A 22132-nucleotide genomic window follows, 5' to 3' on the forward strand; every position below is an offset into this window, starting at 1 on the left:
GTAGTTGCCTCTCAAGTGACTTAGTTGACTCACTTAACGCTCAACTATTAACCCTAACCCTACCCTACTATCAGCTAACTCACAGTTAACTATCACTTGACTCTCAACTAACTGTTAACTCTCACTCAACTCACTTCATTTTTAATTAACTCAGTTAATTATCACTGACTCAACTAACTCTCAGTTAACTCAACTAACTCTCATTTAATTCTCAACTAACTCTCATTTAATTCTCAACTAACACAGTTAATTATCAACTAACATTAACTCCCAACTAACTCAACTAACTCTCAGTTAACTCACAACAAACTCTTTAGCTAACTTGAAAATAACTCTCAGCTAACCCTAAAGTTACTCTGAACTATCTCTCAGTTAACTCATAACTACGTTAGCTAACCCTAAGATAACTCTCAGCTTACTCTCAACTAAGTCTGGGCTACTCCAAACCCTGGGTTTGAGTTAGTATTAAACTAATTTGATGCTAACAGTGCACTACTATGATTAACTCTGAGGGTAGTGTGGACTAGACAAGCTAACTACTAAAGCAGTTAAAACCCTGAGCACATTTTGGGTGAATTTGAGGCTAACACAGAGCTTACTCTGGACTATCACAGCGTTAGCAACAAAGTAATTCTTGACAAGAATGACTCTAAGTGAACTTTGAACTAATGGCTAATGTAAGGCTAACTGTGGACATGGTAATTCTGCAGAAACTGCTCCCGAACCGAATCATTTAGGATAAAATCAGTATTAGCTAACTGTGCTAACTGTTGTTGTAGCAGCACAAGATTAACAAAGTTACTGCAGCAGAGTCAAGATGTTATTTGAACTGTTTTTCTATTCCTTCACAGTCAATAATACACTATTGTAGGTCGTGTGACTTGTTAATTACCCCAACAGCGGAACGACTTTTAAGCCAGAAGAAACGTTTATTTTGTTTGATTTGTTACATTTACATTTCAAAATGAATTTGCTGCTTCCAGCTGCAACATGTCCCTCCTCCATTGTGTATTGGATAAGATTTGCTGCTGGTGTGCAAAGAATTGTGGGATAAATTCCTTCACTCAGCAGCCACTGAGAGGCTCCTCCCACAGGCGGAGCCATATTGGCTACCAACAATTTCCTCACAGGAAACAGTTTCCTCTTCATGTAGAAAGTCTATTGTTGACCTTTTTGTTGACCTGTGTGTTGACCTCTGCCCTCTCGTTTTCAGCAGTGAAGAAGAGACGCGTGAATGACGACCTTGTGATGTAACAGCACAGAGACGGTGAGACGGTGAGACGTGTCTTCTGCTCACAGACCTGCTTCACGTCAGACGCTGCAGCAAAGCATCATGGGACTTGTCCTCTGGAGCCCACAGATGCTGTGACGTCGTTTAGAGAATGACAAAAAAGGGTCACATAGGGTCACGTATTTCCCAACATGCCCCCGCCCGCTGGAGCCACGCCTCCTGTTGTCTTGTCTTCTGATGTACTTGCAACCGTGTGTTCATGTTTCTGTGTCGTTAATGTTTGTTTTTATCCATGATGTTGATGATGAAGATGATGAAGATGCAGTCATGTAACACTTCCAGGACTCATGTTTCTTGTTGTGATGCGGTGTCATTTGTGTTCTGCTGAGTCATGTGACACCTGACCTCTGGTCTGGAGGCAACGCCATGACTAAATCAAAATTAAGTCCATCATAATGAGTCCATCAATCGCAGCTGTTTTGTCGTAAACAGATGTTGTCACTCAGCTAAATGCTGTTGAATGACCTTTAACCTTTGGTCTTTCTATGTTTCATCAGTTGTTTTTGTATCTTGTTTTGACCTGATGATGATCACATGACTCTTGGAGCTTCTCGTGTTATGGAAGGGTTCCAAAACTTTATTGACGATTGTAATTGTAATTTTTTTTAATAGAATAATTGGCTATAGAATAAATTCCCAGAAAATATAGAAGGAAAACTTCCTTAAAAAGGGAAGTATATCCATGTTCCAGGTGTTCCAGGTTGTTGGTCACTGCATGTCTGATGTGTTTGATGGTCAGCTGACAGAATATGACTTTGATCTGTTTCTTATTTTCCCAGAGAAAAATATAAAACTCTATATTTAAAATGGGTTGTGATATAAAAACAGAAGCATGTATGTTTTCTACCGTTTGTATTTTCATGTCGCTGCTTCACTGCTGATGTTGTGGGACAAATGTTTCCATCTTCTGTGCTGTGGTCTTTTTTACTTGTGTCTCAAATACCAAAAGAAAACCTTTTGGTATTTGTGTCTTTTTCACTCAACGGCCTTGACTGATATTTAATTATTGATCTCTTCCTCTTCATGATGAAGCATCGGTGGATTTGTACATGATCATCTTTTGCCTGACAAGAAAAAAAATTCTTTTTTCTTCGTTTGCTTGACTGAGTTCCAACTTTGAAAAAAATGTTGGAATAAAATAAAACTGAGGAAAAGTGAGCTGCATGTCTGATTTCACGGAATATTATCAATAAAATTTAACATGGAGTCCCTGAACGCACCACGCAGGTAACTCTCACCTGCTTCTGTTTTTTTTCTAACCCTCTCTCTCATTTATTATAAAACTGAAACATAAATCACTGTGTTTAACAATGACAACAATGACTTAGGGCAGCTGTCACTAAACCAACTTCATTTATTCTACGTATCGATATCTATCTATCCATCCATCCATCTTTCTGGTAAGTGTGCTAGTTAATTCAATTGAATTCAATTCAATTTTATTTGTATAGCGCCAAATCATAACATACATTATCTCAAGGCACTGTACATAGACAACATCAAGGAGAGCAGAGAAACACAACAGTTCACACAATGAGCAAACACTAGGCATCAGTGGAGAGAAAAAACTCCCTCTTAACAGAAGAAGAAATCTCTGACAGAACCAGGCTCAGAGATCTGCAGCATCTGCCTTTACCGATTGTGGCGAAAGGAAAATGGGGGACAGCGGAGAGGTGGGGGACAGAAAGGGGGGAGAGAAAGGACAAGATGGAGATGAGGTAGAGACAGAAGAGAGAGAGAGACCAGGAGCAGATACACAACAACTGTATCAAGTCACAAGTTTATACAGTCAATGATATCAACTTTTTAATTATAGCACAATAATAATGGTGATGATATGATATGGGTAGCCATGGATATGGGTAGAGATGGAAGGAAGGAAAGACACAAACTATGGAGAGAAAGAGACAAGGTTAATGACATATAAAAAGTCATATTCATACCCTGAGTGTGACAGAGTGAATGTGCGTGCAAATCCCCCAGCAGTCTAGTTCTATAGCAGCAGAACTGAGAGATGGTCCAGGTTTCCCTGAACCAGCTTTAACTATAAGCTTTATCAAAAAGGAAAGTTTTAAGTCTAACTTTAAATACAGAGAGAGGCTCCGCCTCCCGAACTGTCATTGGAAGCTGGTTCCACAGCAGAGGAGCCTGGTAACTGAAGGCTCTGCCTCCCATTCTGCTCTTACAGACTCTGAGAACCACAAGTAAACCTGTATTTTGTGACCTAAGTGGTCTATTAGGGTGATAAGGTAAGACTAGGTCTTTCAGGTATGAAGGGGCCTGACCATTAAGTGCTTTGTACGTGAGGAGGAGGATTTTAAATTGAATTCTAAACTGTACGGGGAGCCAGTGTAGAGAAGCTAACACTGGAGTTATATGGTCTCTCTTTCTAGTTCCTGTCAGAACTCGTGCTGCAGCATTTTGAATTAACTGAAGGGTTCTAACAGACTTGTTGGAACATCCTGATAATAAGGAGTTACAGTAATCTAATCTAGATGTAACAAAAGCATGAACTAGTTTTTCAGCGTCCTGTAAAGACAGAATGTTTCTAATTTTCATAATGTTCCGCAGGTGGAAGAAGGCTGTTCTGGAAATGAGTTTTATGTGTGAATCAAATGACATTTCCTGGTCAAAAGTAACTCCAAGGTTCCTCACAGTGGAACTGGAAGCCATGGTGATGATCAGAAAGTTTTTCTCTGAGGTGTTTAGGGCCGAGTATAAAAGTTTAAAAGTAGAAAGTTACAGGTCATCCAGGACTTAATGTCTCTAAGACATTCCTGGAGTTGAACAACCTGATTTATTTCATCCGGCCTCATTGATAAATATAGCTGTGTGTCATCTGCATAACAATGAAAGTGTATGTTGTGCTTTCTAATAATGTTCCCTAGAGGAAGCATATTTAAGGTAAAAAGTATAGGCCCAAGCACTGAGCCTTGTGGAACTCCACAATTAACTGTTGTCTGTAGTGAGGTTTTATCATTACCATGAACAAACTGTTCATGAAAAATCAAAATACGATCTAAAAACAAAAGCCTTAGCTAACTTTTTCTTTTGTTTTTTTATCTTGTTTGATTTGTCTGTATTTGATCATGCAAATGTTTCTCTTCTGCATTCTTCCTGTGCACCTGCTCCTTTGAAAGGTTTTAAAAAAGATGTGAGCCTTGTTGTTTCTACATTATTTTGTTCAATAAATCATTAAAAAAAACAATCAAAAATAACTCCATAGGAATGAACGGAGGCAAAGGGGCAGAGCTCTATCCAGTTCTTATAGTACATCCATGGTATCAACATGTTTGCCTGTTTGTTTTGTCGTGTTACTCGCACTTCACATGTCTGCCACACGGTGGCGGTGGTGCGCGGGTTTTCTGCTGTTTTGACCCACTGACAGTGATAGTTGTTGAGCAGACGCTGGAGCCAAGTGAATCAAAATAGGACGCAGAGTTGATTCAAATGGAACGTTTCTGAAGCATCTTTGCTCACTTATTTCAAACCAACGATGTTCAAACACCAAAAATTGCACTTTTCTTCTCACCTATAGTTGCTACCAATGATTACAAGTGTTATAAACACCTTTTGTTCATTAAAGCCTTTAATCCCAGTTAAATTGAAGGGATTTATTGATTGAATTTTCCTCTTATTTAAATGATATTTAATTTATTATGTTGGATGTTTTTTGTCTGATACTATTTTACACCTTAGAGTAGTATGTGTTCAATTCACTGTTATCGTTATATTAAAATCCTTCTTAGATTGAAATTACATTCATATAACGATCAGAAAATATTCAAATCAATTCAGGCCAGAAAACCCGCAGACTTATGATCATACTGTTAGGAACAATAAATGTAAATAATAAGGCTTTCCAGTTTGAGTCTTGCTTCCTTGGACATGTGGCTCTGAAGCTGAGTTATCTCGCTGATGAGACAAAATGATATAACAAAATAATGAAGTCATTAATGACACTCACATACATTTTGGGATATAAACTGTTGTGAAAACTGGATTAACAGTTTCCTAAATGATCAGTTTACCTGGAGTCAAACTCAGTTCCACGTGTGTCCATGTCTTAGATAGATAGATAGATAGATAGATAGATAGATAGATAGATACTTTATTGATCCCGAAGGAAATTGAAGAGCTGCAGGGACATCGATCAATGATTAAGATTTAAGATTGTGTTGGACAGTAACCATGTGTTAAAAGGAGACATATGCAGTCATTTAAAACATGTAGTCTACAAATCAGTGTCAGTGTCTGATACCTCACCTCTGTATGATTGAAGGCACAGGATCGAAACGACGTTGAAATAACTTTTCCAATCGGCATTTATATATTTTAGCAGTTTGGCTATAATGTGGCGAGAGTAAGAAAGAAACCTAACTAAATAATAATTGTTGAGAGTAAGGAGCCGACAACGCCACTTTGGGACTTTAACCCAAAGATTATATTATCCCAGGTAAAGGACACGCAAGTAAGTACTACTCAATGAATGCAGGAGACGTGATTCCAAATGTTAAAATAATACACACTTTAATAAATTGTTTAAAAGCACAATGTGTTCACTCAAAATCAAAAGAAAATAAATCTGTGCAGACTAAGGCTTGTGGTGAAATGAAGCTAGTGAGAGGAGGAGTCTAAATCAAAATACTCAATCACCAGGTTATGTGACAGGCACACACGCACACACAGTGAATACCCGAATCCCAGGGGACACAGCACGCAGGGAAGACGGACACCTCCACCCAGGTCACCAGCACCACCACCAGCCTTGGCACTAAAAACAAGATACAGAAATTAATAGCATGAATAAACAGGATAATAATAATAATAATAATAATAATAATAATAATAATAAGACTGGGCAAATTATGTTACTAAACTAAATATAAATTGCCCAGAAGAAAAGAAAATATCACTAATCACTCAAAGAAAATAACCAAATCAAACACAATAAACCAAAGAATTACAACCGGGCAAATTATACTACCAAAATAATTTACATATAATTCCCCAAAATAATAAACATATAACACTATATAAAACACACTAATATGCCCCAAAAATATATGTAATACGGCAGTTAATGAAAACAAAATAACCAAGATCAATCTCAGAAATCAAAACAAACAAAAAGGACAGGTTAAATAACAAAATCAAAATCGAAGTGAACCTAAACTAAAACATCAAAATAAAACGGCAAACACAGAACAGCGGCCACGGGAGAAGCCGTGAAGCGACACGTTATGACGTCAAGGCAGGCAGAATCAGAGCGAGACAAAGCAGCAGGGGACAGCTGATCGTGACGTCATTCAGTTCACGTCTTACTCAGCCAGGTGGCCAACATTCATCTTAAAAAATATACAAAATTAGCACTTGAATTATGGCGCTAACAATATTTGAGATGAGGCAATTAAACAAGAAAACAAACCTTGTTGCCGAGTATGATGCCCGCACAACCATAGGGGGAGAGAGAGAGAGAGAGACTCACGCCGCTACCGGCATTAACCTGCAACCACACGGTGTTAGCCGTGAGGCACCAAACAGTATGATGCAGAGGGGGAGGACACTTACCACCGCAGCTTGGAGAGACAGCGCACCTTGAGCGTGGCGTGTAAGCCCAGCCGCTCTGCAGTACAACAACAAAAACACTCCGATCAGCACACAGGTGAATGGGCATGAGAGACGTGAAGCAGCGCACAGTCCTACTCACCGAGAGCCAAACACTCCGACCGGAAGTGACGCGTTTACAGGAGTGCAGAGAACGAGAACCGATAGAATATGCCGCATTTATAGTCCCGTCCACCTAGAATGCATAGTTACCATTGGTGTTCAAATCAGGGCCGTCATAATGCATGAGATAGCGCACATCCATGCTGCTAAAATAACATTGCATAGTTTACAAAGTGACATTAATTATTCACAAATTTCACAGAAAGTACATTTCTGTGTTCATAAAAGTCAACACGAGTATTTATTCTTCTCTATTCCTGTCGCACACCGGGATAAAAGTTTCTTGTCAACAAGTGTCTATGAAATACGCGTGTGTAAATAAAGTTTCAATAAAAGTAGACGTTATCACGTTGTTAAACGTCATCACGTTTCAGACGCAGTCTCTTCTGTGACCCAATCAGAGTGTCGTGTAGTGTGAGGGGTGTGTCGTAGAGTGTGAGGGGGTGTGTCGTTGAGTGGTCTGCGGGTCTGCAGCTGGACCTAGAAAGTGAAAGTAACTGTAACTTTGCTTCAGTCGCCATTTTAACTGCGCAGCACGAAGACAGACTGGTGAGTGTTGACGTGATTATGATGATAATATATGATGATACATGATGATATATGATGATTTAGTGCGTGTGAGTGAAGTACCTTAAAGTGATACTTGAGTAAAAGTCTTAAAGTTTGACATTTACTCTACTTGAGTATCAAAAATCATTTCTGATATAAAATTGAATTGAATTTTTTGAATTGAATGACTTTATTCCTCCCCCAGGGGGGAAACACACATTCACAACAGCTCAGTTAAGAAAGGTGAGAATAGAATAAAGGTAAAAATAAGAATAAAAATATAGAATAAAAATAAAAATAAGATAAAATAAAAATACAATACAATACAATACAATAGTAAGACAAAAATTACCAAAAGATAAAAAGTAAAAAAGATAAAATTACACTCTAATATAGAGTATTATCAGGGAAAGTGAGTGGACATTTAAGAGGAGTTAAATATCCGAACAGCAGTGGGGATGAAGGACTTTCGGTAGCGCTCTGTCCTACACTGAGGGTGCCGGAGCCTGCCGCTGAAGGAGCTGCCAAGCCCCTCCACAGTCAGGTGCAGTGGGTGGAGTGTGTTCTCCATGATGGAGGACAGTCTGGATAACGTCCTCCTCTGTCCCACCTCCTCCACCGATTCCAGCGAGCAGCCCAGGACAGAGCCGGCCCTCCTGACCAGCCTGTTCAGTTTCTTCCTGTCCCGGTCCGTGCTGCCCGCTCCCCAGCAAACCACAGCATAGTGAATGGCAGAGGCCACCACAGAGTCAAAGAAAGTGCGGAGTAGAGGTCTGCACACTCCAAAGGACCTCAGTCTCCTCAGGAGGTGGAGGCGACTTTGACCCTTTTTGTAGAGGGCGTCGATGTGAGTGGTCCAGTTCAGTTTGTTATTGAGGTGAACACCCAGGTACTTAAAGTTATCCACCAGCTCGATGTCCGAGCCCTGGATGCTCACCGGTGGGTGTGGTGGGGTCTTTCTCCGGAAGTCGATCACCATCTCCCTCGTCTTTCCGGTGTTCAAGCACAAGAAGTTGCTCTCACACCAGTCCACGAAGTTTTTGATGACCGACCTGTACTCCAGCTCGTCCCCCTCAGACACGCAGCCAACAATGGCTGAGTCATCGGAGAACTTCTGGAGGTGACAGCTGCTGGAGTTGTAGGTGTAGTCTGAGGTGTAGAGGGAGAAGAGGAACGGTGAGAGCACCGTCCCCTGGGGAGCCCCGATGCTGCAGATGGCCACCTCAGACCTGCAGTCCTGCAGCCTCACATACTGCGGCCTGTTGGTGAGGTAGTCGGTGGTCCATGCAGCCAGCTGTGTCCCCACTCCTACGTCCTCCATCTTCCTCCGCAGCAGCGCCGGTTGGATGGTGTTGAAAGCGCTGGAGAAGTCAAAGAACATGACTCTCACAGCGCTCCCGGCGACCTCCAGGTGAGTCAGTGCCCGGTGCTGCAGGTAGATGACGGCGTCATCCACCCCGATCTTCGGCCTGTAGGCGAACTGCAGCGGGTCCATCACGGGGCTCACCACCATGCGCAGATGTCTGAGGACCAGCCTCTCCATGGTCTTCATCAGATGAGAGGTCAGGGCGACGGGTCTGAAGTGGCTCGGCTCCTTTGCGTGCGCTGTCTTAGGAACTGGAACCACACAGGAGGTCTTCCACAGGACCGGGACCTTCTCCAGTCTGAGGCTCAGGTTGAAGATGTGCGCGACCACCTCACAGAGTTGGTCAGCACAGTCCCTGAGCAGTCTGGGGCTGATCCCATCTGGTCCCACAGCTTTCCTGATCTTCAGTCGCCTCAGTTCTCTCCTCACCTGCTCAGTTGTCACAGAGAGGGGGGGGGATTGAGGGGGGGTGGGCAGCTGGGGCTGTGGGGGGTGGGGTGTTGGAGTGAGGTGTTTTGGAGGTGAGGACGGTTGGAGGATGGTGGCTGTAGCCGCTGGAGAGCAGGCGTGTGAGGAGTGGGGGGTAGAGGTGGAGAGGGGAGGGGGGCCCTGGTCGAATCGGTTGAAGTATTGATTCAGTTCAGTGGCCCATCGCTGGTCCCCCCCTGCTGTGACTCTGGCTCCACTCTGTCCATGACCTGTGATGTTCTTCAGGCCTCTCCACACATCCCTCGCTTTGCTCTGTCCCATCTGCTCCTCCAGTTTCCTCTTGTAGACGTCCTTGGCCTTCCTGATCGCCTGCTTGAGCTCCCGCTGGACTTTTTTCAGCTCCTCTCTGCTCCCTGAAGCAAACACCCTCTTCTTCTTGTTCAGCAGAACTTGAAGTTGAGGGGTCACCCATGGCTTGGTGTTGGCAAAGCACCGCACCCTGCGGGTTGGTGCGACGTTCTCCTCACAGAATTTTATATAATGTGTGAAACAGTCATTGAAGCCGTCGATGTTATCTCCATCAGAGAAAGTCTCCCAGATTGTTGTCTCGAAGCAGTCTCTCAACCTCTCCTTGGCTTCTTCATTCCACATCATTACAGTTCTTTTCTGTGCGGGCTGCCTCCTCACCACGGGTGTGTATTCAGGTCGCAGACGTATCAGGTTGTGATCAGAGCGGCCGAGTGGGGGGAGGGGGGCGGAGGTGTACGCACCCTTTATATTTGCATATAAAAGGTCCAGCGTCTTGTTCTCCCGGGTGTGGCACTTCACGTACTGTGTGAACATGGGGAAAAAGGGGGAAAGCGAGGCATGGTTGAAATCACCATTTATGAGCAGGAGAGAGTTTGGGTGTTCAGTTTGCAGTGCTGACACTGAGCTGTGCAGTCAAAAAATGTAGTCAAAGTTGCTAGAAATAACAAAGTCAGGTACAAATACGTGGAATGTGTACTTAAGTACAGTAATGAAGTATATGTACTGCTTAATCCTGACAGATTAGAATGGAAACTTCCAGCCTGTCATAACTCCAGTCAGTCGTCTTTTGTTTTTCCTAAATGTGACGTCATGTTTTCTTCTTTATGTCAATTCTACTCAAGCGTCCAAACCGAAACATAAAGTCCCGTCAAACGCGAACACAATGTTAAATGAAATTAAATGAACGATTGTAAATGATCATTTGGATTAAAAGTGAAATAATAATGTCATATATTCATATTATGATCAAAATAATGACTTGATTTAGTAGCTTTAAGTACTATAAGTACTATAAGTACTACAAGTACTATAAGTGCTTAATGCAGTCGGATGAAGTGCTTTTACTGTGAACTTTTGAGAGGGGTCTGGCTGCAGACCTGCACTGTCAGGACCTTTCGTTGCAGACCTGCACTGTGAGGTCTCCTGTACTGTCAGGACCGGAAGCTTTTCAAAATAAAAGCGAGCGTACCGGAAGCACGAATTTTTCATTCCCGATGTTTATTTCTTGGGTCTTTATTTTATATATACAATGTAAATATGTTTATGTGTATCCATGTGTTTAATTTAAGAGAGATTTAAAAAAAACTGTATATCTTTCCAGTTCAACTGGACAAGGTGAAAAAACGCAGGATAATAATAAAGATAAAAAACAAACAAAATATTATATAAAAAAAAATAAAATACAAAACGTTATGACCCACTAGGGTTATTCTACAGATAATCAGTGCAAACTAGATGTACAGCTATTGTTATGATCCCCTTAAAACATTATTAGCCTACTCAAAACATGCATTATTTTACTCCAGTATTTTAATTTAATTCGTAAAAAGGACAGCTGTTAGTTTAGTGTGCACTACAAATTAATTTTGAAACAATAAATCTCTGTAAATACATCTTAATGTGTGATGGCATAATGCATCTACACTCCAACCTATTGCTGACTGTTCTTTTATACCATTATTTAGCATTGAAAATGTAGCCCCCTGCACTGTTGGACCCATTTACATATTGATTTACTCATTGTTTTATATAGGCATATCTTATGTGTGTTTGCAATTGTAACACCTCATAATTAAGGCTGTAACGATACACCAAACCCACGGTTCGATTTGTATCACAATTTATTTATTTTTTTTGGGGGGGGGGGGGGGGTTTGAAAAAACCTTTATAAACTGAACACCAAAGAACAAGATTAACTATGCAAATTATTAACAATATAAATAGCCATAAATAGCCAAAGCTACAACACTTGTGTTTTCTTTGTAACAAAATACTGTTGAAAAACAAACAGAACTAAACTCCACTGTGGAGATGATTGGAGCATGTTGAAAATTCTTCTTCAATCAAGTTCTCTTACATTTACAAAGTAAATGAAATGGCTAGTGTTTCACACTGAGGTAACTGAGGCTTACTGCCTGTGCTGCAAACCACAAATCAAGTAAGTAAACATGAAACAAATAAACAACTTCTTTCTCTTAAGAAAACCAAACTTGATTTAAGGGAGTTGAACATTCTTCTTCTTCTTCTTCTTCAGAAGAGGAGGCTTGCTCTCTGTGCTGTGACAATGTCACCTGCAGTGACCAGCTTGTGTAAGGGCAGCTGTAGCATCACCTGTTTCTCCTTCAACACAGCTGCAGCTGTTGTGCTGCGGTGGAAAAACGTGACAACTTTCCTCACTCTGCCGAGGAGTCGGGACATCTGGTGAACGCCCATCGCTCTCTGCGCAGCCAGATTAACGTATATGCGGTGAAAATCCGGCCGCTTCGACAGCATTGGCAATGTTTCTGTATCTGTTGTCACTTAAAGCACTTACAGCAAATTGTGTGGGTCTTGTCGACTACACCATTGCCGTCCTTTATCTCCACCATGTAGCCCAAATGTTGCCATACTGCTGACTGAAATGAAGAGGGAGGATCCGCTATTTCTGGGTTGGTTGCCATGTTTCCTCACGTTCTTCTTCAACTAGCTCAACTTTTGCAGGCAGGCGTCACATGATTCATTGGATCTGAACGGGAGGGATCACTCTGGGAGTTGGAAGGGGTGTGTCGCGATTCTGCCTTCTCACACCGCGACACAGGATCGTGCATCTGAGTGTCGCGATTTCGCTTTCGTATTGCATATTGTTACAGCCCTACTCATAATTCATTTAATAATTGCTTAATATTGTTTGTGCTATGTTCTTACCTTGTGGACCACATGGATTTGCCAGTGGAGGGTGTGAGGGTTGCTTTGTGTATTCAAAGTGAATGACTGAATACCTAGTTACATACTCATACTTGTACTCATACTTATGAGTACAAACACACAGACAAATACATTATGCTTACCTTTAAATAAAATGCCACCTTTCCTATGTGCCTCTAAGTGGCTCTGCAGCTTGGACAATTGTGTTGGTTTCACTTTTAGGAACAGGGGGCAGTGAAATCAGTTGCAGCATGACGTGCAGCGTTCAACTTTGGGCGTAGTGCGGGTACTTAAGATTGAAATATGCATCTGTAAGAGACAAATAATGTCGTAATAAGTAAAACAAAATGATATAAAAACTATATGATATAACTCAGTTTTCTTGGTCTTTGAGTAGGAAAATGGCACATTTAAGTGAGCACTATCGATACGATAACAACACTAAAAACTACCCAAAAGTCCAAAACCCAATTCTTTCAAATTAATATAACTTTATATAGTCAATATATAGTGTGCAACATAACGTTCTAGTGAATAAAGACTGTTTCTGTTTCTTCGTATGACACAAAGTTGTTGTCACTTGACTTTTACTCACCTCGTCGTCTCCACACTTCTCATGGAAAAATACGTGCTTCCGGTATGTTCGCTTTTATTTTGAAAGGCTTCGAATCAACTTCCAGTTCTGACAGTGCAGGAGACCTCACAGTGCAGGTCTGCAGCCAGACTGTCTTGGAACTTTGGGAGTAATCCAGGGTCAAAGTTGACTTGAACAAAACTGAGGTTATTCTTTTTTTGAAGTGGTATCAAATCCACATTTATGATTGAAATGTAATTGTACTTAGTACTTTTTGATGTCCTTGATGAACAAATATGCAGTTAATAAGTAATCCAGGATCTAATTTGACTTTTGCTCTCAAAACTGAGCTCATCAGCTGACTTGAATGCAGACAACAGCCCTTCAGTCACATACAGAGTAGCCTAGCACCATCTACTGGCACAAATATGTAAGTGACATGAACAGCAGGTTTCATAAAACACCTTCTCTGACAGAAAACTCCTGATGTGTTACAGTTTTCTCTCGTGTGATCACTGGACTGAACACAGATCCACATCAGACGTCCTCCAGGAAACATGAAGGAGATTTTCCACTCAAACCGAGAGGTAACTCTTTAAAGTGCTTTCAATATGATGCTTTCAGTGGAGCAGTGATAAGTCAGTGAGGAGCTCATTTGCACAAACTCATGACAACAACAAAGAGAAGACATGCTTTTTATATATGAGGTTTACACTTTACACTATAAAACAAGTTATTCTCTGTAAATCTGTATATTGGGACGGTTTATTCAATTGAATTTTATTTGTATAGCGCCAAATCATAACATACATGATCTCAGGTCTGTACATCGACAACATCAAGGAGAGCAGAGAAACACAACAGTTCACACAATGAGCAAACACTAGGCATCAGTGGAGAGAAAAAACTCCCTCTTAACAGAAGAAGAAATCTCTGACAGAACCAGACTCAGAGATGTGCCGTCATCTGCCTCGACCGGTCGGGGTGAAAGGAAAATGGGGGACAGAAAGGGGGGAGAGAAAGGACAAGAGGGAGATGAGGTAGAGACACACATCTTCTCCATTTCTGCGTCAGTAAATCTGTGATCAACCTGTGTGTGTGTGTGTGTGTGTGTGTGTGTGTCTCAGAATGACTGAAGTCCAGCAGATGAGTGGTTGTGTGGAGGAAGACGAGGACAGAGCAGAGTCTCCAGGACCCAGCGGTCTGTCTGTGAAGAGTGACCAGTCTATGAACCAACCTATAAAGTTCAGTCATGAACCTGGAGCCTCAGAGACAAAGTAAGAGACTCATGCACTGACAACAAGAGAACATCACACACTCTTAACCCGAATTAGTTGACTTTACTCACAAATCGCGTGGCAACCTGTTGCCCTATACCACTTTAGTTTTTACACAAGCTGAAACTTAACATGTTAAGTTGTATTAACAAAAAACCTTATGTTTAATACTTATATTTATTAAAGTGTTTACTCACTGTAAATCATTAAATAAAACTATTATGACATATTATTGCTACTCATCATTTATTACAATTACTGTATTTTCCTCTACTTTAATTAGCTTTTGATTTTTTTTGATATGGTATAAAACATAGTTTTAATTAAATTGGATGGAAAAAAGAAACACCTGTAAATGCTCCAATGTGTCTGTGTTGTTTACGTGTGTGTTGTGCGTGTTGGTGTCGTACGTGTCTGTGTTGTTTACGTGTGTGTTGTGCATGTTGGTGTTGTACGTGTCTGTGTTGTTTACGTGTGTTGTGCGTGTTGGTGTTGTACGTGTCTGTGTTGTTTACGTGTGTGTTGTGCGTGTTGGTGTTGTGCGTGTCTGTGTTGTTTACGTGTGTGTTGTGCATGTTGGTGTTGTACGTGTCTGTGTTGTTTACGTGTGTTGTGCGTGTTGGTGTTGTACGTGTCTGTGTTGTTTACGTGTGTTGTGTGTGTTGGTGTTGTGCGTGTCTGTGTTGTTTACGTGTGTGTTGTGCATGTTGGTGTTGTACGTGTCTGTTGTTTACGTGTGTGTTGTGCGTGTTGGTGTTGTGCGTGTCTGTGTTGTTTACGTGTGTTGTGCATGTTGGTGTTGTACGTGTCTGTGTTGTTTACGTGTGTGTTGTGCGTGTTGGTGTTGTACGTGTCTGTGTTGTTTACGTGTGTGTTGTGCGTGTTGGTGTTGTGCGTGTCTGTGTTGTTTACGTGTGTGTTGTGCATGTTGGTGTTGTGCGTGTCTGTGTTGTTTACGTGTGTGTTGTGTGTGTTGGTGTTGTACGCGTCTGTGTTGTTTACGTGTGTGTTATGTGTGTTGGTGTTGTACGTGTCTGTGTTGTTTACGTGTGTTGGTGTTGTCCCTGTCTGTCTGTTATTTGTGTGGATGTTGAATGTGTCACAATTTTACAAGAAAAAAACATGGATGTCCCCTGAGATTAAAGTGTTAAATCCATAAACAAACAAAATCCACAGGAAACCCTCACTCAAATGTACAAGAAACTAGGGGTGGGCGATATGACCTAAAATTAATATCACGGTATTTTACATCTTTTGAACGGTGACGGTATAATATCACGGTATTACTTTTTTTGGTAGGTTTTGGGAGGAGTACATATTTTTTAATAATATTCTAATCTGATATTTGTAGTTTTTTTCCTTTCTGATCCGGTCCCCAGAGGAATCACGGCTAAACAATACTAACAACGAACAATACAATACTAATGTGGTGGCCTTAAATTTGTTTTTGTTTTCTTTTTTTAATACAAACAGAAATTTTCTGAATATGAAATGTTAGGTTTACATAGTGTAACTTACCAATAGCGTTGTGCAGTCTGTGTCCAAAACATGCGAGTCTCGTATATTTATTAATTTCCAGAGCGCGCACCATGTTTGCACCGCTGTCAGTTGTCATGCACATCAGACGCGCTTCATCTTCGGGGAAGAAGGCGGTCTGGAGGCATCTGCTGCGCAACTTCCAGTCATTGTCAATGAAGTGGATGGTGAGGCTAATGTATGGCTCAGTAGTCCGGCTGGACCATAAATCAGTAGTGGCCGAGTAGGCGTCAAGGTGGCGAATTTCGTTCATTACTCTGTCCCGTACCTCTGTGTACAGCTCTGGCAAGTGCTCGTTACGCTAATTTAATGGCCACTCCCCTTTTACCAGCGAATATGTTTTACTTTTTTATTTGCAACAAGATATACAGTATATAAGGACAGATATTCAGACCACTGAACGTTTGAAGAAAATGTAATGCATTATTATTTAGAATTAGGAGATTATTGGCGCTCAATTGATTTATCACGGTATTGACGGTATTGCAAAATCCATATCATGGCGCAATGTCACACCGGTGCTGACTATGACACCGGTATACCGCCCACCCCTACAAGAAACTACAAATAAACAGGATCTGTTTCCTCTTCCTAAATGAAGGGAGACCAGAGCATGAACCAACAGACCATCATATCAGAACAATATCTAATTCCATCAACATAGACTGATGAAGAACTGAAACAATAATGTCTTCTGTCTTCAGTTGTCCAATTTTCCCATCCTTCAGCACGCTTCCTACAGCATTTAAGTGTGTGTCAGTGTTGTTTGTGTGTGTTGTACGTGTGTGTCTGCGTTGTACGTGTGTCTGTTCATCTGCTTGCTTTACAGAAAATATAAAGGTTTTCCCCACACGTCAGAAATTGTTTTACTGGTGCGGCAAAAAAAATGAGTCAACAGCAGAATTGACATCTCTTTCCATTTCAAGCTGATTTTTCAAACGCTGTAGCTTTGGCTTTAGGTCTAATGAGAGCAAAACCTGTTGGATGAACTGAAATGTGAGCTTCATAGTCTTGGGGTAGTTAAGATGGAGTGCATACGTGAGTCCAAACAGAATGCACATTGCTGTCGGCAGATTTTGAATGTTGTCCATCACAACTTCTCCCTCAATGATGATTTGCAACGAGGCTGGACTGAGATGCTGGGAAGATGTGTGCACAGCACCTTCACGCTCAATGACAAGTGTCCCAATGTCAAGGTCACGAAAAGAATCATCATCATCATCAGATTCCTTAATAAAGAGTAACAGAAGAGCACAATCATAACATTAGAGTTGTCATTTGAAAAACAAGTTTCATCAATATAAGAGTGTCATGGCAAAAATGATAAGAAAGCAAGAGCTTACTTACAAAGCCTGCTTTAAAGAAGTTTGTGGGGTTGTCCCCAAGGATGATAGGAAGCCCTGTGTCCGGAGCGCAGTTGGTTTTGGAGTCTTTTGGGAATTAAACACAGAAACACAAGTTAGATAGCTAAAATGAAAAACAAATAATGATCCATAAGTAAGCTTAAACAAACCAAGCAATGTTTGGATTCAATTATACAACTAATAGAGTATCATTGTGATATGATGTTTTTCAAAACCTGTGAAAAACAATGCCAAGTACAAAATGTCTATGGACCTACATTGGTCTGTTGTGAAATCTGTGTCAACAACTGTCCAACATTCCCTCTCTTGGATCCAAATAACTCCAGGAGACGAGGACTGTGCCCATCGATGTTCTCATAAAAGTCCTGCTTGAGGTTCTTGCCCACGATCCTGCTGAACTCCATGAACACCTGATAAATAAAGAGTTACACACTCAATGAGTTACACTACTAGAGACTATTTGTGGCCTGAACATCTTCCAGTTGTGTGTTCTGTGCTCCTTACTTCTGTGTGCATTACATGTAGAATACACATGTGTGTGAAGGTTACACTGGACTCTGTGATTTACCTTTAAATGTGTACTGTGCAAGTGAGTGAGAAAGATCGCAACGTAACGTAACCTCCTCCATAGCGCCTGCTACACTTCTTTACCCAGACAGCGGTAGAATCGCTTTTCTATTGCGTAAAATCACGGTTATAGAAACGATACAGTCGCGCACACTTGCCGGTATGTGAGCCGTCCTCAGACTGAGGACACGAAGCGAACATTAACATTCAGCTGACTCTTCTTTGAGTTAACATTAGCTAGTGTTAGCAATAAGTACTATTACAGTGTACTCTCACTCTTGTGCACTCTAAATGCTGACTGTACCTGTAGAGCAGTGGTCCTCAACCCCCGGGCCGCGGACCGGTACCAGTCCGTGGGTCAATTGGTACCGGGCCGCAGAGAAAGAATACATAACTTCCATTATTTCCGTTTTATTTATGATCAGATTGTGAACCATTCTCTCGCCACATCTGTCTATGACTCACTCTTGACACATGTCAACATGCTTGCCTCGGTCACATGTCACGGTCGAAGAAGAAGATCAACTGCTGGAGATGGCAAAATGACGGCGGCATTAAAAGTATGTTTGAGACAATAACTCTGCCGGTGTTGTGGATTAAAGTCATGACAGAAAACCCTGAGATCACCACAACAGCAACATCCTATCTGTGTGAAGCAGGGTGAGCGGGTGCTGCTGCTGCTGCTGTTGACGAAGCACCCGTCTCCTGGCTCGCGTCATCTGGGTCCTCCGTTACCGCTGCTGCGCAATGAACAGACGGGACTTCACATTTGTCCTTTGGTCAGCGGCAGCATCCGCAACTGGTTGATGGACTCGGCCATTTTTCCCCCAGCCGGTGCACATGCCGCTGACGCACGGCTGCGCTCTGTGCAGTATCGTTGGCGCGATGTTACGAGGACGCTGCTAATACATTTGCATACACAGTGGATTCACCTTTATTATTATATTCACAAAAGACCACTTTTTATGCCGGTCGTATCATTTTATTTAGTTTTTTATTTATTTATTTTTGTATTAAAGGCCGGTCCTGAAAATATTGTCTTGACATCAAACCGGTCCGCGGCCCGGGGGTTGAGGACCGCTGCTGTAGAGGATCAGTCTTTACACAAAGATCAGCGACCACAGGCTGTAAACCTGAAATCTGCTTTGTGATCAAAGTGTCTAAACAAAGACCATCATCAGTGATCATGTGATGTTTGTGTTTGCAGAGGTCAGAACCAGAGACAGAGAGCAGAGTCTCCAGGACCCAGCGGTCTGTCTGTGAAGAGTGACCAGTCTATGACACCACCTTTAAAGTTCAGTCGTGAACCTGGAGCCTCAGAGACAAAGTAAGAGACACTTTGTCCTGTGAAGAAGTCACAACCAAACCTGTGTCCTCACAAAGACAGAATCACACACACACACACACACACAGCTGTTTTAGCGTCATAAAAACTTTTATCCTGAGAAAACTTGTAACAATGCACTGACAACAAGACAACAACAGACTTTGTTGTGCGCTAAACACAAAAAACGAGTGGAAAACTCAACTAGAAGTGAGTGAAAAAGTCACTAGAAAGATTCATGTGATTGGTTCTACAACGACATCAAAGTCATTTGTCATCAGCTGTGAGTTTTTAAACCAGCTGCAGTTGTCCTTGGGTCACATGACTCACTGCACGTCATCATGATGACATCCATTGTATTGATCTTTGTCTAAATGTTCAGAAATAGCAGGCTTGATCATATTGACCATAACTCTTTGGAAACACTGTATTTCCTGTACTTGTTTGTGTTGTTTTCAGCCGGACATGAGAGCTTCAGCACAGGAATGATAATAGAACGCTTCCATAGCTCTGGAACAACAGGATTCTCTGTCAGTTTTTCAAAGATTGCACAGAAAGCATCATGAAGTTCAGGAGAGCAGTTTTTTAGCCCAGAGGCTGAGAAACCATCAGGTCCTGTAGATTTCTGACTACCGTCATGTCTAAATGCTGACTGTACCTGTAGAGCAGGGCCGTCACACGCTAATGACCTGGGGGCCAATGAGCGTCTATTCTGGTCAAGAGGGGGCCGGACTACGGAACATAGAGTCGTCAAAAAACAAGTGTTCAGTAGCACGAGCTTCAAGTTAAAACACAATCTTGCATCATGATATCACACGTATACTTTGTGATACTGTTTATGATGCAAAATCAATCTGTTACTATCAAATACACATTTATTTCAAATGACGCAAATAATAACGTGGATGTCGGCAGAGCGAGGTCATACAGCGGCGACACGTGGCCAACCCAGATCAGCACGAACTTAAAGGAAAAGAAAGAAGACGCTCTTCTCCATCACTCTGCTCCACGCTCATGAACTGCAATCAGACGCAGCTTTGATTGAACACGCTCAGTATCACAGGTGGCTCGTCACTTTCACACATGAAGTTTGCCCAACATCAATAAACAATCAATACAAATAAACAAAGAATAACTGAGGGCACAGTTCAACAGTGGACAACTGTAATGAAACCATCAAACTAGGACTGATGATGGGGAGTCGGGGAGTGCAGCAGTTCCCTGACCTCACTTTGGAATCCACCAAACCTTTTGACAACTTTTCACCTGTCATGATAATAATAATAATAATAATAAATATTATAATAATAATAATACGTATTATAATAATAATACATATTATTATAATAATAATGATAAGAAGGATAACAATGGTTTCTTCACACAAATTTGTGCCAGGAGCCGTTTCAGCCACTGCCATTCGTGGCTCGGTCCCTAACAAGCTTATTTATATATGTAATTGAATGTTTTATGTCATAAATATAATAATGTGATCATTAAGAGCGAATGTCTTATTATTACTGTTATAAAAACATATATTCTATCACCTCGCTGGCAGCTGTGCCTCAGCTACACACTGTGTTTAAAACAAGGTGAGGTCGTGGGCCATGTTTGTATTATAACATGATATTTAAGTGGTGGGACCGCATGTAATCGATTGAGGGGCCGCATATGGCCCGCGGGCCGCCAGTTTGGCACCTGTGCTGTAGAGGATCAATCTTTACACAAAGATCAGCGACCACAGGCTGTAAACCTGAAATCTGTTTGTGATCAAAGTGTCTAAACAAAGACCATCATCAGTGATCATGTGATGTTTGTGTTTGCAGAGGTCAGAACCAGAGACAGAGAGCAGAGTCTCCAGGACCCAGCGGTCTGTCTATGAAGAGTGACTGGTCTATGAGAACACCTTTAAACTTCAGTCATGAACCTGGAGCCTCAGAGACAAAGTAAGAGACTCAATAAATAATGCTCTCAAATCAATATGATATGCTCTTGAATTAAGATAAGAAATAACCTCCATCTGTTGGAGGGAAACGTCCAAACTTCAGAGCAGCTCTGAAAGCAGCTTCACATCAACAGCTCATTTCTTTTATTTGTGGTTCAAATTGAATTTGACTGGACTTTTGTGAAGGAAGAAGAACTAAATGTGTGTGTGAGCAACAGACTGAACTGAACTGATTCAGAATCTGATGAAACGGATCAATGAGTCAAACCATTGTCAGAGAGAGTGTGAGGATGAGCCTCAGGGTTAGACCTTTACAACAGTCCATCAGAACCACTGTGAGACAAAGCTGTAAGGATGTCTTCACAGGGACATGTCCACCTGTCCCTGACGTGTCAGTGATAAAGAAATGTCTCCACAGACACATGTCCACCTGTCCCCGACGTGTCAGTGATGAAGAAATGTCTCCACAGACACATGTCCGCCTGTCCCCGACATGTCAGTGATGAAGAAATGTCTCCACAGAGACATGTCCACCTGTCCCTGACGAGTCAGTGATAAAGAAATGTCTTCACAGAGACCAGTTTGCTGTTTCTGTGGACGAGCAGACGTCCCGCTGTCCTCTGTGTCAGGACGTCCTGAAAGATCCAGTCTCCACAAGCTGCGGTCACCGGTTCTGCAGACGCTGCATCTCCTCATATTGGGACCAGTCTGGTCCACCAGGAGACTCCTGCTGTCCCCAGTGTGGACACAGACCCAGGACAGGACGTGGACCACAGAGCATCTTTGGTAAGACTCATAAGGAGAGCAGCTCCCATCAGCACTAGCAGACTTTAGAAATGGAAAAACAGGAGAAAACTGTTTAAAAGTTAAAAATGTGACTCATGTTAACTCCATGATGGAGTTTAACTCTCTGCTGCCCCCTGCAGGTTGAAGAAATGAAGGTTTCCCCTCATTTTGCTGCTTTTCT

At 41.8% G+C, this 22132-nt stretch overlaps 2 protein-coding genes and 1 long non-coding RNA gene across 4 annotated transcripts in view; 2 read left to right on the forward strand and 1 right to left on the reverse strand.

The window, feature by feature from the left end:
• LOC131461038 (metabotropic glutamate receptor 7-like) overlaps positions 1–2506 on the forward strand; it is a 35997-nt gene extending 33491 nt beyond the window's left edge. Inside the window, exon 10 of the mRNA XM_058632014.1 lies at positions 1214–2506. The gene's annotated coding sequence lies outside the window, so the exon portion shown is untranslated. The remainder of the gene's footprint in view (positions 1–1213) is intronic.
• Positions 2507–7504: 4998 nt separating this feature from the next.
• Positions 7505–22132, forward strand: part of LOC131460541 (NACHT, LRR and PYD domains-containing protein 12-like) — a 216418-nt gene continuing 201790 nt past the window's right edge. The window contains exons 1-7 of one of the 2 annotated variants that reach the window (XM_058631137.1): positions 7521–7570; positions 11929–12322; positions 13650–13739; positions 14093–14429; positions 19104–19223; positions 21047–21166; positions 21740–21951. In XM_058631137.1, coding sequence (XP_058487120.1) covers positions 14281–14429; positions 19104–19223; positions 21047–21166; positions 21740–21951 — 601 coding nt within the window. In that variant the 5' untranslated portion in view covers positions 7521–7570; positions 11929–12322; positions 13650–13739; positions 14093–14280. Of the gene's footprint in view, positions 7571–11928; positions 12323–13649; positions 13740–14092; positions 14430–19103; positions 19224–21046; positions 21167–21739; positions 21952–22132 lie in introns of both variants that reach the window. The other variant, XM_058631138.1, reaches the window with a different exon arrangement.
• Positions 15416–17360, reverse strand: LOC131460568 (uncharacterized). Its single transcript, XR_009240398.1, has 3 exons — positions 17313–17360; positions 16943–17194; positions 15416–15501 (listed from the first exon to the last, which is right to left on the reverse strand). It is a non-coding gene; the product is annotated as an uncharacterized LOC131460568 (long non-coding RNA).

The sequence above is a fragment of the Solea solea genome, chromosome 6 (assembly GCF_958295425.1).
Source record: "Solea solea chromosome 6, fSolSol10.1, whole genome shotgun sequence".
Classification (NCBI taxonomy): Eukaryota; Metazoa; Chordata; class Actinopteri; order Pleuronectiformes; family Soleidae; genus Solea; species Solea solea.